At 40.9% G+C, this 16,821-nt stretch overlaps 1 protein-coding gene across 1 annotated transcript in view; it reads left to right on the top strand.

The window, feature by feature from the left end:
• Window positions 1-16,821, top strand: part of INPP4B (inositol polyphosphate-4-phosphatase type II B) — a 312,722-nt gene that overhangs the window by 223,265 nt on the left and 72,636 nt on the right. Inside the window, exons 17-18 of the mRNA XM_029910663.1 lie at window positions 13,990-14,162; window positions 14,803-14,926. Coding sequence (XP_029766523.1) covers window positions 13,990-14,162; window positions 14,803-14,926 — 297 coding nt within the window. The remainder of the gene's footprint in view (window positions 1-13,989; window positions 14,163-14,802; window positions 14,927-16,821) is intronic.

The following is a 16,821-nucleotide window of genomic DNA, read 5'->3' as shown; positions in this document are numbered from 1 at the left end:
TGTGTGTGTGTGTGTGTGTGTGTGTGTGTGTGTGTGTGTGTGTGTGTTTTAAGAGTGTGAGGTGGAAGATTAAAGATTTATGATTATGTACGCAGAAGTCAGGAAATGCCACAGTCAAGGTGATAAACTGAACTTTAATTCTGCTCCGTAGGGTACATGTAGCCTTTGGTTACATTACATGATGTCATACTATTTCTCAAGAAATCCAGCATAGTACCATGATATTTTACAGCCATAGATACACATTTATATCTTGCAGTGCTGTATACTATTTTGTGTATGCAAGACAAAGTCCATGAAAGTCAATTACATGAAAATTTCTCAATGAATGTTGCTTACATGTTATACCACAACTTAAACATAACAAAACTGAGTAATACTGTAAATGTACTAGCATGCATAGGTCCCCAGTTAACTTCCTAGTTGACTAGCTCAGTCCCGAAACTGACCCTATAAGAAAAGCTGTGCTGTTGGTTGAAAGGAAAATATATATAACACATGAAGTTATAACCAGATTATTAACATATGTACTTTATAGAGAAAAGAACTGATCATATAAAAGGGCTGTCAATAAAGATATATTTGATCATTATGACATAAAATTAGTGTAAGTATTAAAAAATGGAAAAAATGTTACAGGATTCTACACCTGTGTATTTAAGGTTGTAGAAAATGTTATGATGATATATTGGATTATCTGAGCAATAGGATATGTTCCAGTAATTAAGGACTGCATCATAATACATACTCAAAGGGTGAAAAGGTAGGGTTTCATTTTCTTTGCACCCTCTGAGTATATACTTCCTGAATTTTAGGGTGCATAACATATCCATTGTATGTAATTTCCTAAATTTTAAAATGTGAATACATTTACCGTTTGACTTTTTTCCCTCTCATAGATACTTACTTCAAACAAGGATTGTGCCCTCCTTAATCCATCTTTTCTTACAGTCTGACCGTTGAGTATATTCTTAAGGCTGAATTTGAGATATCAGTTTCCAAGGTAACAGACTATGGTGTCATCAGCACAGGATTATGATTTCACTGCAGGATAAGGCATAAAGAGAAGATGGGTTTTAAGGGAGAACATTGTTTCTTAAGCTTCAGTGTTTTGCTATGGAAAATTACTTGACAAAGTTAAATTATGTTATTTCCCCCTTTTTTTTTTTCATAGTATTCAGACTGTGAAAGTCCTTTTTTAAGGATTTCAGTGTTACCAGTCTGTACCATGCAGTAGCTTGCTCTCATGCAAGCACAGGATTCTACATTCATCCTAATGTATATGTTACGATTTGTAGGTGGACAGACTGATGGGATAGTTTTGTGGAATGATCTGCTCAATGAAATTGAGAGGGATCCCACAGCTCTAGACTGGAACACTTTTGTAATTACGTGCTCTAGGGAACCAGGTGCTTCTGCACCTGAACCAGTGTCTTTCTCTGTGACAGAGTAACTAGGGGGGATTTGAAACAATGCTATGTTCCCTTTATAGTTTTCTTCCTCAAGTAAATAGTTTTCTGTATAAAAGTTCCCCAGTGGAAATGTATTTTATGTTTGCATCAGATACCATCTACTTTCAGGAGCAGGAGCATGGAAATTTCCATAAACTTTTCTCTTGTGTTCCTCCTTTTTCTGTGTCTCCTCTTCCCTGTCTCTTCTTTCACATTCTCCTTTTCTGTAGTTTTCCTGTGGAACCCCTTTATTCTTCTACTTCCACAGCCCTTATATACGCCTCATATCCGTTATTTTTATCTTTCTCGTTCCTTTTTTCTTCCCTCTCTCCCTTAGCACGCGCGCTCTCTCTCTCTCTCTGTCACTCAAACTGTAAGACTGCCCAGCTTCAACAACTTGAATTAACTGATAGATGCTAGGAGGGAATGAGGTCTTTCTAAAAGACCCACTGTCTGCAGTGCAGGAGGGAGGGAGATAGTGTTTAAATGAATCAATAATGTTTTAAAATGCTGTCAGAAAATCCAGAGCAAGATAGCAATTTTATAGCCAGTGTTATTTTGTTAATCCTATTTATTGTGTGTTTTAAATTTGACTCGCTTCCTGTCTCAGGTTATCGGCCTTCTTCATTTGTTTTCGGTATGGCTTCTGATTTCTCTCATAAACAATGCTGAGGGCACACTCATATTTGAGTGTGGTCAGATGGTTTCAGGATCCACTGTTAATCACTGTGATTATATGGAAAATTTTAGGTTTTAGGCAGTAGAATAGCAATCTCCATAAACCGTAAATTGTTCCACTTCAGCATCAAAGTTGTGCAGTTAATATAAACATTACAGCAGGTTCTGCTTTCCATACAGCAAAGAGGTGAAGCTGTTATTATTTTATTATATTTACTGCAGTAATACACAGAGGCCTTCTCGGAATGGGGTCCCATTGTGCTAAATGCTGCACAAATGTGATAAGACATGGTCCCTTCCCAACGGGCTTAGCTACTGTATTTGAGTTAAACCTAGCTCAGAGTCCTCATTGGAAAGAGGAAGAAATTAACTGTCATTTTATAGTAATAATATGTAAAATATTTGAACCATGATAAATAAGATTTCTGAACTCTCTTTTTAAGAAGTTTACCTGAGAATAATTATTTCGGTCATGTTCATAATACATTTTGGACTAAGAAGGTTCATTATTTGGTAGCATGTGAAGCTTGTTTTTTCCTGCTTCTTCCCTTGAGACATTAGACTATATCTAACCTGTTTAATGTTGGATATTAAGACAGCACTTTTTGTTCCTTCATTATGTCCTTTGACCTATTTCATGTCCTGTCTGAGTAGTTTATTTACATAGTTCATGTAAATAAAAGTGAAAGAGATGAGATAGCGCATAGAGTGAAATTACTCAGAGTTTACAGTCCCAGCTACCTTTTTGTTATCATAGCTCCCACTTCCTTCTGCTTTCTGTTGTCATTCAACTCTCCTCTTTTTTAATTTCATACCATTTTAATTTTGAGACAGTTGAAAGCCACAGAAGTTTTCACTCCCTTTACAGTAAGGAGTATATGGTATTAGACAGCAAAGATAGAATTAGCCACATCTGAATCCTCTCAGTATGCTGCTGGGAAAAGTAAGGGCAGTGGTGGCTCCAGGCACCAGCGCACCCAGCGCGTGCCTGGGGCGGCAAGCCACGGGGGGCGGCCTGCCGGTCGCCGTGAGGGCGGCAGTCAGGCTACGTTCGGCGGCATGCCTGCGGGAGGTCCGCCGGTTCGGCGGCAATTTGGCGGCAGGTACGCCGAAGGCGCAGGACCGGCGGACCTCCCGCAGGCATGCCGCCAAAGGCTGCCTGACTGCTGTGCTTGGGGCGGCAAAATACATAGAGCCGCCCCTGAGTAAGAGAGAAACTTGGGGTTTTGCTAGCTCAGAGCCAGTATATTTTAGTTCTCATTAAAGGGCCCAGTTAGGCTGTGCACATAGTGGGCCTGATTTTGAAAAGATCAGGAGTCTATGACCGTGCCCAAAAGTATATATCCTAATGTAGTGTGCCTAATTTGTGTGAGCAATTACCACTGTGCACATGCAACTTGGGTATTGGGATGCAGAAATTCCCAGTTGAATGCCAGACAGTTTGCACATACAGTCATGATAATTGCACAGACAAATTTGGCTTGTAATCGTGGACATGTCTTTGATTTTTTTATATGGCCCTAGGTGCCTGATTCTATCAAGCCTTTACTTTTGCTGTGAATATCTTTTGCTGGTCTGGGGAGGGGTAGTTTGCACCACTTCCTTCCCTCAGGAATTCCACTAGGAAAGTGCAGCTTTAAGTTGTAATTACGATTCCATTGTAGCCACACTTCTCTGCTGCGGACTGACTCTGAGGTGTTCTCAATCAAGACTGCCTTCCGGCTTTCCCGGCCATGCCCCCTCTAGGACAGCAACATGCAGTTTGAAGCTGTGCTGTCTGACTGCGCAGACTGTGATGGAAGGGAAGCTGTGGGGACCTTGCACCATTGCCATTCTTCTCACTGCTTCTCCCACCCTAACTTATGACTACATAAGACAACAGAACCTAGGGCTGAATCTGGCTCACGCTCTCAAACAACAGTGTTTTCTCTTTATAAAGTACTCCTATAAAGCCTCTCAGGGTGTGTGTACCCTGCAATAAAACACCTGCTGCTGGCCTGTGTCAGCTGACTCAGCTATAAAATTGAAGTGTAGAGGCTCAGGCTGAAGCCTGGACTCTGGGGCCCCGTGAGAGTAGGGAGGGAGTCCGAACATCTACACTGCAACATCATACCCCACAGTCTGAGCCCCATGAGCTCAAGTCAGTTGACACAGGCCAGCCACAGGTGTTTTATTGCAGCATAGAAATACTCTCCGATATGAGACAGTTATACTCTAGCCAAGTGTGCTGAAGTCTGTAATAAACTCCAAAGTGTAGTGGGGGGGGGGGTGTTTATATAAATCATATAGACCTTGGTTCCCAAAAGCAGCCTAATAGCAGTAAAGAGCTCATTGTGCAAAAGCAAAAAATTAATAGCTGAATTTATGAAAATATTATTTGAGCATAGCTTTGTCAGTTTTAAAATGGTTAAATTTCTGGCAATTTACCCTCAACTTCCTCAGCTTGTTAAGCAGTTAGCTAACCAAAATAACACTTTTTAAGTAGCATAAAAAGTGTGAAGTGAAAGCAGAGGTTGAAGGAGCAACAGCACTGACTGCAACTGCCATTACCACGTACAGTTTGCACACAAACACTGAAAATAAAAATATCTAGTTGTTCCTGAGCGAATGGGCTTAAAATACTATTTAGAACTAAAAAGCTGAATTCATCTTTCACTTTTAGCCCTTGTGTGTGTGTTTGGGATGAAAACTGAGAATATAAATGAGATCAATATCTTGTGGTGGTGTACAGTTTGCACTCAGAGGTGTGTGTGTGTGTGTCTGTGACACAACTTCGTCCACTGGGTATTGACATGCACAACTTTTGCTAAAATTGATGTGAACTGTGTATATAAATCCTACTAAATTACGGTTGTGTATGGGACTCGAAGGCTCCTGAGACTGGTAATGGGACACAGAGTTTTTCACCTCTTGGTTCAAATCAGGCCCAATGCAGTAGCTACCAAAATTGTTTCTGATGGCTGTTCAAAGATCTATGTGGAATGAGCTGGTGATCTCAGTTCAATTCCTAGTGGAAAAGTGTCTGCACCTGAAAGTCCACCATCACCAACACCTTCTTGGAGTTTTTAAGAGATGCCAAGGGTTGAATTATCATGGAGACCACCCTTAGAGGCATATTGACAGGGCACAGAGGGGAAGCTTGTACTGCTGTTCCCTATGGTGTCTCCAGGCCAGGCAGTCTGGTACTTATTCAAGAACTAATCTTTATTTTTTTAAAAACTAAAAAAAAAAAGAGAGACTTTATCCTTCAGTGGGTAAATTCCCTAGTTTCTAAACGTGAAGGGCTATTCTTATTTTATAATGGGGAATGATAAGTGATAATGCAATCCAGTTTCAAACTTATTTTCTAGCTCCACCTACTGGAGTTTAAATGTATTCTGTGTTGAGTGAATGAACAAAAATTCAGTGTAAACAATCAGTCAGATGATTGGTACAAGTAATTTAGTTCAGTTTGAATAATTTTATCTTGTACCCTTCAGGAAAAAAGCAATTCTATTTATATTCTAGAATAACATTCTAGTATTGTCCCAAACTGAATGTGTTCCTCCTACATCATCAGGCGAAATGTAGTGAGCCTAGAGATTTTGGAAAACTGCTTTTTAAAACATAACTAAACAGATGTATATTGTAAGTGATATAAATATTTTGATGGGTAATTTTGCTGGCATTGTTTGTGGAACTTAAAAATTCAACAGGAGTTGAAACATTTTTAGATATTCAGTGTGAGAATTTTTGATTAAAATAATTATCCTTATGAATCCCTTATTTAATATACAAGGTCAACTCTCATAGATCAAGTTAATTAATCAGGCATGCCCTGTTTTCATCACTGTGTGGGCGATGACACTACAAACACAGTTGCAGGGAGATGCCCAGAGATTGCCCAGGTGCGTGCTGCAGGAAGTGGTTTTAGTTCAGTACTAGATATAGAAAGAGGTTCCAATTACTGAATCTCCAGTGATTTTCATTACATTAATGAGTACGGTGCTATTGGTGGTGCCACTTTTTGTGTGAGCTATAAAACCAAGGTTTTAAGCACCTCTGATAATTGAGTAGAATAATGTTTAGTACTTCCATGCTCTTAGATCTTCAAAAGTACTTTATTAATTAGTATAGTGATGTTGATATTAACATAAAGTACTCCCAACACTGACAAGAGTAAGGGTTTTTATTCTGTTGTCCAGCGTAAATTTCAGTTTGAATAATTAGAATTCTGTATATTCACAATGAAGTTTCAGTTGGGTATAGGTTGCTGTGTACTCTTTAACAGCTGTTGCTGTCAATCTCAGAAGTGACTTTGTTTTGGTGGTAAGTTAAATGTTGTGTGCATGTCTGAAATCTCTTTAGCTGAAAAGTCTGTGTTAACTGGAGTGTAGTTATGTTCCATAGGGTTGCACTGAGTTAAGATCCACTCTTGTGATGTGATCTTGTGGGAGATATAGTCGTGCGGCGCTTGTGAGCTCCCTAGGAGCCAAGTGTCAGTCCTGCAGCATTTACGAGTTTTGCAAGACTGAAGCTCCCTAGAAGATTTCTCCCCTCCTCTCCTTTTCTGCTGAGCCATCTCTATGTTATAATCAGGGCAAATCTGATTATATAAACCCACAGTGATGAAGGTATTGGGAGTATTCACAAAATTAGGGTTCTGCTGTGTGTATGTATTCGCAGAGTGTATTTGGGACCTTTCATTAAGAAAAGAGATGAAAAGTATTTAAGTAATATCTTTTCTTTACTTACTGTACATTGAACACAGACGATAGAGGCCTACAGCCCTGCACTGGAATTGCCATTCTTTTCTAGCCCACTGGTTCAGATACAATAGTCTGTTTCCTGATAAGTCAGCAGTGAACAAAATTTGATGCTATAGAAGAAAGCACACTCCCAACAACCAGTGCAGTGAATCTTATGTGGAATACTTTGGGAAAGAGAGGGAAGAAAATTCAGATGACTTCCTATTTAGATTGTAAGCTCTTCAGTGCAGGAACTTTCTACTACTCTGTGTCTAGCACAATGAGGACCCATTCTTGGTTAGTCATTAGGCATGATTAATATAATAATAATAATTAGAACCTGAAACTGAAATCTGATCATCATAACTTGCTTGTAACCACTAAGTGTTGTTAGTAAGTCATATAAAGGTTAAGTTATATTGATGGTTAAAAATTATCTAGCTCTTTTTAAAATCCTGTCACGGTATGTGCCTCAATAATTCCTTGAAGCAGTGAACTCCATATGTAACACATAGTATATTTATAATAAAAAGAAAATACTTCTGTGTTTTTTTGTAATGTCGATGGGTTATCTCCTTTGACTGAGTGATCCCAGTTACATATCGTTGGTTCCATTTCTCCCTCTCACTGGAGTTCAGAAATTTATTTTCCTGACTCAAAGATAAGACTGTAATAAAATTCTAAGATTCAAAAGCATCTTAAATGAAACAAATAAAGCTTGTCAAAGAAAACCATGCCTAGGTCTAAGACTCCTTAGCTCTCCCCAGGTAGTCTCAATCCAATGAATTTGCAGAAACAAGATCAGAAAATATGACACTTAGATTTCTAGAGCGCGCTCTCTCTCTTTCTCTGTGATTTCTAGTCTTTTTGCCTGACCCTCAGCACTGCAGTACCTTAGGGCAGTGGTTTTCAAACTGTGGGTCGTGACCCAGTACTGGGTCGCGGAATGTAAGGCACTTGGTCGTGACGTGTCTGGTCAGCACAGCCGACCGGGCCATTAAAAGTCCTGTCGGCAGTGCTGCCCAGCTAAGGCAGGCTGGTTCCTACCTGTTCTGACACTGTTCTGCCCCTGCCCCAAGCACCGGCTTCGCACTCTCATTGGCTGGTTCGCAGCCAATAGGAGCTGTGGGGGGTGGTGCCTGCAGGCGAGAGCTGGGCGGAGCTGCTTGCATGCCTCCGCCTAGGAGCCGAACCTGCTGCTGGCCGCTTCCAGAGCCCTCTCCTGCACCCCAAACCTCTCATCCTGGCCCCACCCTAGAGCCTGCACCCCCAGCCCAGAGCCCTGACCCCCTCCCACACCCCAACCCCCTGCTCCAGCCCTGAGCCCCCCTAACCCCCCCAAACCCCTCATTCCCAGCTCCATTGGGTCACGGACATCAACAATTTTCTTCAGCTGGGTCCCCAGAAAAAAATGTTTGAAAACCACTGCCTTGGAGTATGTCTATAGTACAGCTGGAAGTGAGTCTCCCAGCCGAGATGGACAGAACTGAGCTAGAGTACTAAAAATAGCAATGTGGATGTCCCGGCTCAGGCTCTCAAGCCCACCCAACCCTCTAGGCTTCAGAGCCTGAGCTCCAGCCCAAGCCAGAATGCCCACACTGCTATTTTTAGTGCGCTAGCTCAAGCCCCACTAGTGCGACTCTGTCTGCCCAAGTTGACAGGCTCACTCCCAGCTGCAGTGTAGACATTACCAATCTTTTACCTCTTGAAATAGGATGAATGTCAATTATACTTTTGAGGCTACTCTAATGTGGTCAGGTGTGACCCTGCTTATTACCATATCAGGCATTGAAGCATCCTTCATATTAATACTATGACAATAAACTCTGCTCTTATCACATACTGAATTACTTCTCTGGCACAGCGTATGCTGTGTCTTCCAATCTCATTCATTATTGTGTTTGCTTTCCTGGGCAAACAGTTTTATTTCATAGATTCATAGAGCTTAAGGCCAGAAGGGACCAGATCATCTAGTATGACTTACTGTGTGTCTTTACATTTCTCTCAGTTACCCCTGTCTTGAGCCCAATAACTTATATAGTGTTTGGCTAAATCATATCTTCATAGAGTTATAGACTGTAAGGCCAGAAGGGACAACTGTGATCATCTAGTCTGACCTCCTGCATAAGACAGACCATAGAGCTTCCCCTAAATTATTCCTGTTTGAACTAGAAAGGCATCCAGGCTTGATTTGAAGACATCTGGAGATGGGGAATCCACCACTACTTCCCCTAGTAGTTTGTTCCAATCGTTAATTACCATCACAGTTCAAATCTATGCTTAATTTCTAATCTGAATTTGTCTGGCTTCAGTTTCTAGCCATTGGTTCTTATGACCTTCTCCATTGGATTGCTAAATTTGTTAGCACTTGGTATTTTCTTCCTGTGAAGGTACTTACACACTGTAATCAAGTCACCTCTCAATCTTTTTGATAAGCTAAACAGATTGTGCTCTTTAAATCTCTCAGTGAGGCATTTTCTCTAGACCTTCAATCATTTTTGTGGGTCTTCTCTGCACCCTCTCCAATTTCTCAACATCCTTGTAAAAATGTGGACATCAGACCTGTACACAGCATTTCAGTCTCCATCTCACCAATGTCATATACAGAGATATAATCACCTCCCTACTCCTACTAACTACTCCCCGGTTTATATGTCCAAGGATCACACTGGACTTTTTGCCACTGCACTGCAGTGGGTGCTCATGTTCAGTTCCTAGTCCACTGTGACCCTTAAATCCTTTTCAGAGTCACTGCTTTCCAGGATACAGTCACCAGCTCAATAGATATGACCTGCATTCATTTTTCTCAGATGTATAACTTTTCATTTGGTTTTATTAAAACACATTTTGTTTGAATGGGGCCAGTTTGTCAAGAAATCCAGATTACTAGATGACTGCCCTGACCTCATCATTATTTCCTACCTCCTCCAACCTAGCATTTCAAAAGTTTCTTTTATCCTTCATAGTTCCCTACTCATAGCATACACTTTTGGTCAGAATTTAGTTCATGGATATATCTTTTCAAATCATAGTCTAAATTAACTTCCCCACAGGACACCTCTGTCTTCCCTTTCCAGTATTAATTAGTCCTTCACTGATCTGGCTTGGAATGTTACTTGAAACAATTTGTCATTATCTCCAACTTAATTTATATTGTGGCAGAGCTCCGACCTTGTCTCCGTGGGTCCGGCGCTTCCAGGAGGTTTATGCTAGCCTCAGAAGCTCACTGCGACCCGCCATGTAGCCCTTCTCTCTCTAGGGCCAGGGTTACAGTCTACTGAGCCCTTTTCATCATAAGCCAGCAAGGAGGTTGGTGAGAGAACTCCCACAGTCTCTGTTGTCCCTATGGGCTTATTCAAGAACAGTTTAGCCTATGTCCTGACGGGGGCCTGTCTTCCTCTTCCAGGAGGTGTTTCTGTAGTGGCAGGTTGGGGGGAACCCGGGTCCGCCCTTTACTCCGGGTTCCGGTCCAGGGACCCTATTGGCAGCAGCTGTTGGCAGCTGATCTTTCACTGCCAGAGCTGCTACACTTCCCTGGGCCACTTCCCCACAGCTCTCCTGCTTCTCTCTCTTAACACCTTCTTCACCCTTACCTTAGGTCTCCCTTTCCAGTGGCTTGAAGGTGTCTTCATTACCCAGCCGCACTTCCTTTCCTCTGGCTCCCTTTTCCTTCCCCCGGCCTAACCAGAGTGAGCTCTTTTACAGTAACAGAGGAGCCTTAATTAGAGTCAGGTGTTCACATTAGCTTAACAGCCTCACCTGACTCTTTGCAGGCTAATTGGAGTCATGTGTCCACCCTACCCTGGAGCAGTCCCCGCTCTGGTCAGTCAGGGAACAGAAAACTGTTTATCCGGTGGCCCGCATATCTGCTTTCTACTACTCTGCTATACATCAGCTGGCGGCTCCTTCACGGAGCCGTGAGCACGGGCGTGTACTTGGCGCGGTTCACTCCCCTCCCAGACACCTGCCCCTTTTGCGGTGTGAGGGAGACCCTGGCGCATGTATATCTGGAGTGTGCCAGGTTGTCGCCCCTATTCCAGCTCCTCTTGGATATATTATTACGTTTTTGGTTGCACTTTTCCCCTCACCTGTTCATCTACGCACTCCCTATCTTTGGCCCAACAAAGTCACGGGACCTCCTTGTCAGCCTCCTCCTAGCCCTGGACAAAATGGCCATCTACAAAACCAGGGAGAGGAGGTTGGCTGATGGGGTTTCCTGCGACTGTGGGGCCTATTTCCACTCCTCCGTGCAGAGTTCCTCTGGGTGGCATCCGCTGGCTCCTTTGACACCTTTGAGGAGCAGTGGGCGCTGTCCGGGATTTTCTACTTGGTGTCTCCGTCAGATTCCCTTCGTTTAGCTCTGTGACCTCACTCCCATTCCTGTTAACTCCTTAGTTGTCCCCCGCAACTATTTGGAATCCCAGACCTGTAGATCCTCCCCTTAGGCTGGGGGGAGGTCCTTTAGCAATGGGCGGGTGGTAGCTTCCGCCCACCCACTGCCAAAGGACCTCCCCCCAGCCTAAGGGAAACCTGCCCATTTTCTGGATCCCAACAGGACTACTCTGCTGTACCCAACTGGCCTGGGTCTATCACAATATATTTAAATGGAACATATTTTCATTAAGTCTGTGATCCTTAATAACACCAATCCACAGCAAATATGGTAGCTTGCTGTACGTTATTCAGTCTGTCACACGCTGTATAATCTTGGTGTTTTCTACACATCTGAATTCTTAAGGTAAGGTGATGAAAATTGGACAGATTCCTGAGGCGGGTGAATCTTGGTGGGATGTATTAGAGATTAGGCAAACCCTGGGTGGTTTGGATGCAGATCTAATTTTATTAAAACCTACAAAGTCCAAATGTGGAGTAGTGATGGGGCCAGTTTGGATAAATGATTCCAGTTTTCGTCCATCACTAGATATATTTGTTGTATTCCTTTTTATTTCACTCAAGCATTCCATTTTTAAAAGTATTTCATTATTTGAAAATCTTTTATTTTTAATATGCACTTTAATAACACATCAAAATATATTTCAAAATATTGTGATACATAGTTATTTTCATTACCAACATCTGTCCTACAGATAATTCCCAAAGTCATTTTATTATCCTTAAATATCCAAAACAAAAAAATAGAGAGACGTTCAAAAAAGATAGAGAAGAATGACTAATCCCCATACCATACATTACTCTGCTAATCCTGCACCCAGCTGCTTCTTTTCCTTGCCTTCCAAGGCTGATCTCTTGTCAGATGTGGGCAGCTCCCACTCTCACAACTAAACTGTATTTGTTCAGCTCTGTATAACTTAGATTATAAACTCTTCAGTGCAGGAATGAGGAGCAGATTCTTAGCTGGTGTAAATTGTCAAAAAAATGATCCCAGTGATTATTGGACCACCTGGAGAGATCCCTAAGGGTACGAATGACAGCTCAGGAACACATTAGGAATCATAGATTCGTAGGACAGGAAGGGACCTCGAGAGGTCATCTAGTCCAGTCCCCTGCACTCCAGTTACCCTGACAGGTGTTTGTCTAACCTACTCTTAAAAATCTCCAATGATGGAGATTCCACAACCTCCCTGGGCTTACCCACCCTGACAGTTAAGAATTTTTTTCTTAATGTCCAACCTAAACCTCCCTTGCTGCAATTTAAACTCATTGCTTCTTGTCCTTTCCTCAGAGGTTAAGGGGGAACAATTTTTCTCCCTCCTCCTTGTAACAGCCTTTTACGTATTTGAAAACTGTTATCATGTCTTCTCTTCTCCAGACTAAACAAACCCAATTTTTTCAATCTTCCCTCATAGGTCATGTTTTCGAGACCTTTAATCATTTTTGTCACTCTTCTCTGGACTCTCTCCAATTTGTCCACATCTTTCCTGAAATGTGGCATCTAGAACTGGACACAATAATCCAGTTTAGGCCTAATCAGTGTGGAGTAAAGCAGAAGAATTGCTTCTTGTGTCTTTCTTACAACACTCCTGCTAGTACATCGTAGGCAGTCATTTCCCATTTTGTATGTGTGCCACTGGTTCTTCCTTCCTCAGTGGAATATTTTGCATTTGTTCTTATTGAATTGCATCCTATTTACTTCAGACCATTTCCCCAGTTTGTCCAGATCATTTTGAATTTTAATCCTATCCTCCAATGCACTTGCAATCCCTCCCAGTTTAGTATTGTCTGCAAACTTTATAAGTGTACTCTCTATGCCATTATCTAAATTATTGATGAAGATATTGAACAGAACCGGACCCAGAACAGATTCCTGGGGGTCCCCTTTCCATATGCCCTTCCAGCTTGACTGTGAATCACTGATAACTACTCTTTGGGAACGGTTTTCCAACCAGTTTTGTACCCATCTTATAGTAGCTCCACATAGGTTGTATTTCCCTAGTTTGCTTATGAGAGGGTCGTGCGAGATAGTATCAAAAGCCTTTCTCAAGTCAAGATATACTGCATCTATCCCCTCTTCCCCTCTATCCACAAGACTTGTTACCGTGTCAAAGAAAGCTATTAGGTTGGTTTGACATGATTTGTTATTGCCAAATCCACGCTGACTGTTACTTATCACCTTATTATCTTCTAGGTGTGTGCAAATTGATTAATTATTTGCTCCATTATCTTTCCAGGTACTGAAGTTAAGTTGACTGGTCTGTAATTTCCCAGGTTGTCCTTATTTCCCTTTTTATAGATGGGTGCTATATTTGCGCTTTTTCAGTCATAGTTCCATGAACTTCAAGTGAACTATAACAATTTACACATCTGCCCCATGCCTTCCCACATGTTTTTTTACAGAGCTGTGAATAACTATAGTGCTATAGAAATAATAACACAAGTAAATATGGCAGTTAGATTTATACAGGAGTATTTGTTTTGGGTCACATCTAATCCCAGCTCCCACCCTGAGTATGTAGTTTAGACACAGGGGAGATATACAGGGGAAGGAAGAGAGATGAATATTTTCCCCAGGATAACCATTCCATGGATCCTGCTCTAGCATAATGGTTAGAATGGGATTGGAAGGACTGGAGGATCTACACAGCCACTGCCAACTTCTCTGTCCCCTGAGAAGAAGCTTTTATCTACAGGTTTTTCTACAGTATAACTAGTCTTCATGTTCTGTATTGTTCCAGGTGACTGGTATGAGCAGCTTTATCCCCTCATAATTACACTCAAAGACTGCATGGGAGAGGTGGTGACCAGGGCAAAGCAATCAATGACTTTTGTTCTACTTCAGGAACTTGCATGTGGCTTGCCACAGCGTTTAATGCTGACCCTACGAAGAGACATCGTCTTTAGTCAAGCAGTAGGTGCTTCTTGAGTCACTGTTTTTCTCTCTTGATTACTGTTTATTTTCATTATTGTAATTAATCATGGCATACGTGCAGGTATTCGCCATTTCTTTTAATGCAACACAACTTCTTCATTTGTTTTAATTCATTCACTTTAATTTTCTGTACTATGATGAGCAATTAATTGATTTAGGTTGGGTTTGACTCTTAGATTGGGTTTGCAAAGGAGCCTAAGGGACTTAAATGAATAAATGTCATTTAATTTAAATAGGAGTTGGGTGCCTAATTACCTAGGTTCCTTGGAAAACCCCAACCTTAAATATTAATAGACTTAAGGGCATCTTTCTGATCTCGGTTACAGCAGTGTAAATCAGAAGTAACCCCACCTGAAGTCAATGAAGTTTCATGGGTGTAAAACCAATTTAAGGTCAGAATGAGATCCATATATTTTATGTATTTTACCCTACAAAATACCATAGTATACAATTGAGCTGATATATATTCACCAAACAGTAATTTCCATCTTGTTCTTCAGTCACCAAAGTACAACCTGTATCCTGTAGAAAAATAGCAAACATAGTTATAAAACTCTTGTATTACACTAATTAATCTGTTCTTTCCCACAAAATTTCTTCCATCATATTTTTTTTTAAGCTTGCTGGATTGGTCTGTGGGTTTATAATCAAATTGCACACAAGTTTACGTGATCAAGGCTTCCTACAGCAGCTTCATACTGTTGGGTTAATTGTTCAATATGAAGGACTTCTCAGCACGTATAGTAAGTATTGCCCTGGAACAACATTGCTTAGTCTTTTTTACAAGCCAAGAAGTTCACCCAGTAGGTTCTTATTTTAACTTTTATTCAGTAATTTGGCTTATTGAATCAACAAATATTACCCTAATACAAAACAGCAGGCTTCCATACAATAGCACGGTTAAAGCCAATGATATAGTACTATATGTCAATTCAACATAATAAAGTATAGTAATCTGCTTTTGTTCAGTTTCTTTTGAAAACACACATTCTAATTATTCCATGTGGAGTGCTGAATTGTAATGTCATTAATACAAGAGACTGGTTTCCACAATACAACTATTGTGACTTTTATATTTGAAAAATACTGTAAACTATACTAGTACAAGTGTTTAGCCTGACCCAAATAATTGGTTTATACAACTAACCCAGATACCCAGTTTAAATAGCTACTAAATCTATAATCTACTGCCAGTCAGTATTTCTGGAAATTACATGTCAGTCTTTGTGATGTGAAGATAGCACTAAGCTATTTAAATTCCCAACTGCTTCATAGATGCTTTGACGCAATACACCACAGCTTACTAGTTCACCTTAGAACACAGCTTTGCTTAACACACAGTACTTAGATTTGTTTATAGAGAAAGCAAGTACAGGTTTATTTAACAAAGGATAGCAGATTCATTTGATAGCAAACAGAAATGTTGGAAACAAAGGATTACTTATGAAACAAAATTGTAACTTGCTTTCTATAGCCTAAACTTAACAAACAAGTTGTTCTCCTATATAAAAAAGTTTCTCACCCAAAGTTCTTTTCAGTGATTTCAGCCAAGCCTGACTGAGATCCCTTTTTCATGAAGCAAACCCACTGTCAGTTTATTTCCTTGGTGAAGGATGCCAGAGTGTCTTTTTTCACCACTAGATAACCAGACCATACCTTTGATTTTCAACTGAAAATAGGATAACCCCTTCCCCCCTCACACCCCACTGTTTACCTCTTCCTGTTAATTTTATTTTGAAGTCCCCCGCAAGCTCTTCATTAGCATTTCACTTCGTATGCTGATAAACTTCTACCACAAGACACTCAATACACAATAGTTAGCTAGGGAGATAAGTGTCTCCCACCTCCTGTATGGAGAAGTTTTTCTTAAGGCATTCTACCTTTGAGAGACTTCCCTTTAACTACAAGGTCTTAAGAACATAATTTCCCATGTTTATACACACACACACACACACACACGTCTTTTTATATATTATCTGCACATACATTTCATAATGATTATGATGACCAGGGTGAAACCTTTCAGTAGAGACCTTACATGACCCCTTTTGGTGAACCCTGTAACCCTACATACCTGTAACCCTGCCAGTTGGCACCAAGAGGTTTCTGAATCACAGATGCCAACACTGATAGCTATTAAGTGGGACATTTGGAGGGAAAAATTGCAACACACTTTGAAATGCACTGAAAAGAATGGAACAGGAGTACTTGTGGCACCTTAGAGACTAACAAATTTGTTAGTCTCTAAGGTGCCACAAGTACTCCTGTTCTTTTTGCGGATACAGACTAACACGGCTGCTACTCTGAAACCTGAAAAGAATGGATTTTTTTAAGTCAGGCCGAGTTGTTTTTTCTGAAAATAGTGACTATCCCACTTAAGTAGGGACAGTTGGTATCTATGCAGCCCTTCGCCAGTCCCAAAATCAAGTTTTATTGTTTGTCCCCCACTATAAGACTACCTCAGTATAAGGGGCTCTCTGGCTCAAGTCTGTCAGAGGTCCACCCATTATAATACTCAAAATCTTTGCCCTCCAAGAGCAGAACAGTCTTTAAAGGGCTTGTCAATATGGGCAAAATTTTGAAACCTGGCTGTCCTAAAGTTTTGTCCCTTGAATGTAATGACCTGATTTTCAGAAGT

Source organism: Terrapene carolina, unplaced genomic scaffold (assembly GCF_002925995.2).
Source record: "Terrapene carolina triunguis isolate 2854851 unplaced genomic scaffold, T_m_triunguis-2.0 Scaffold66, whole genome shotgun sequence".
NCBI lineage: Eukaryota > Metazoa > Chordata > Testudines > Emydidae > Terrapene > Terrapene triunguis.
The sequence above is the reverse complement of the archived record's forward strand: the minus strand, read 5'-3'. Positions and strand labels throughout refer to the sequence as shown.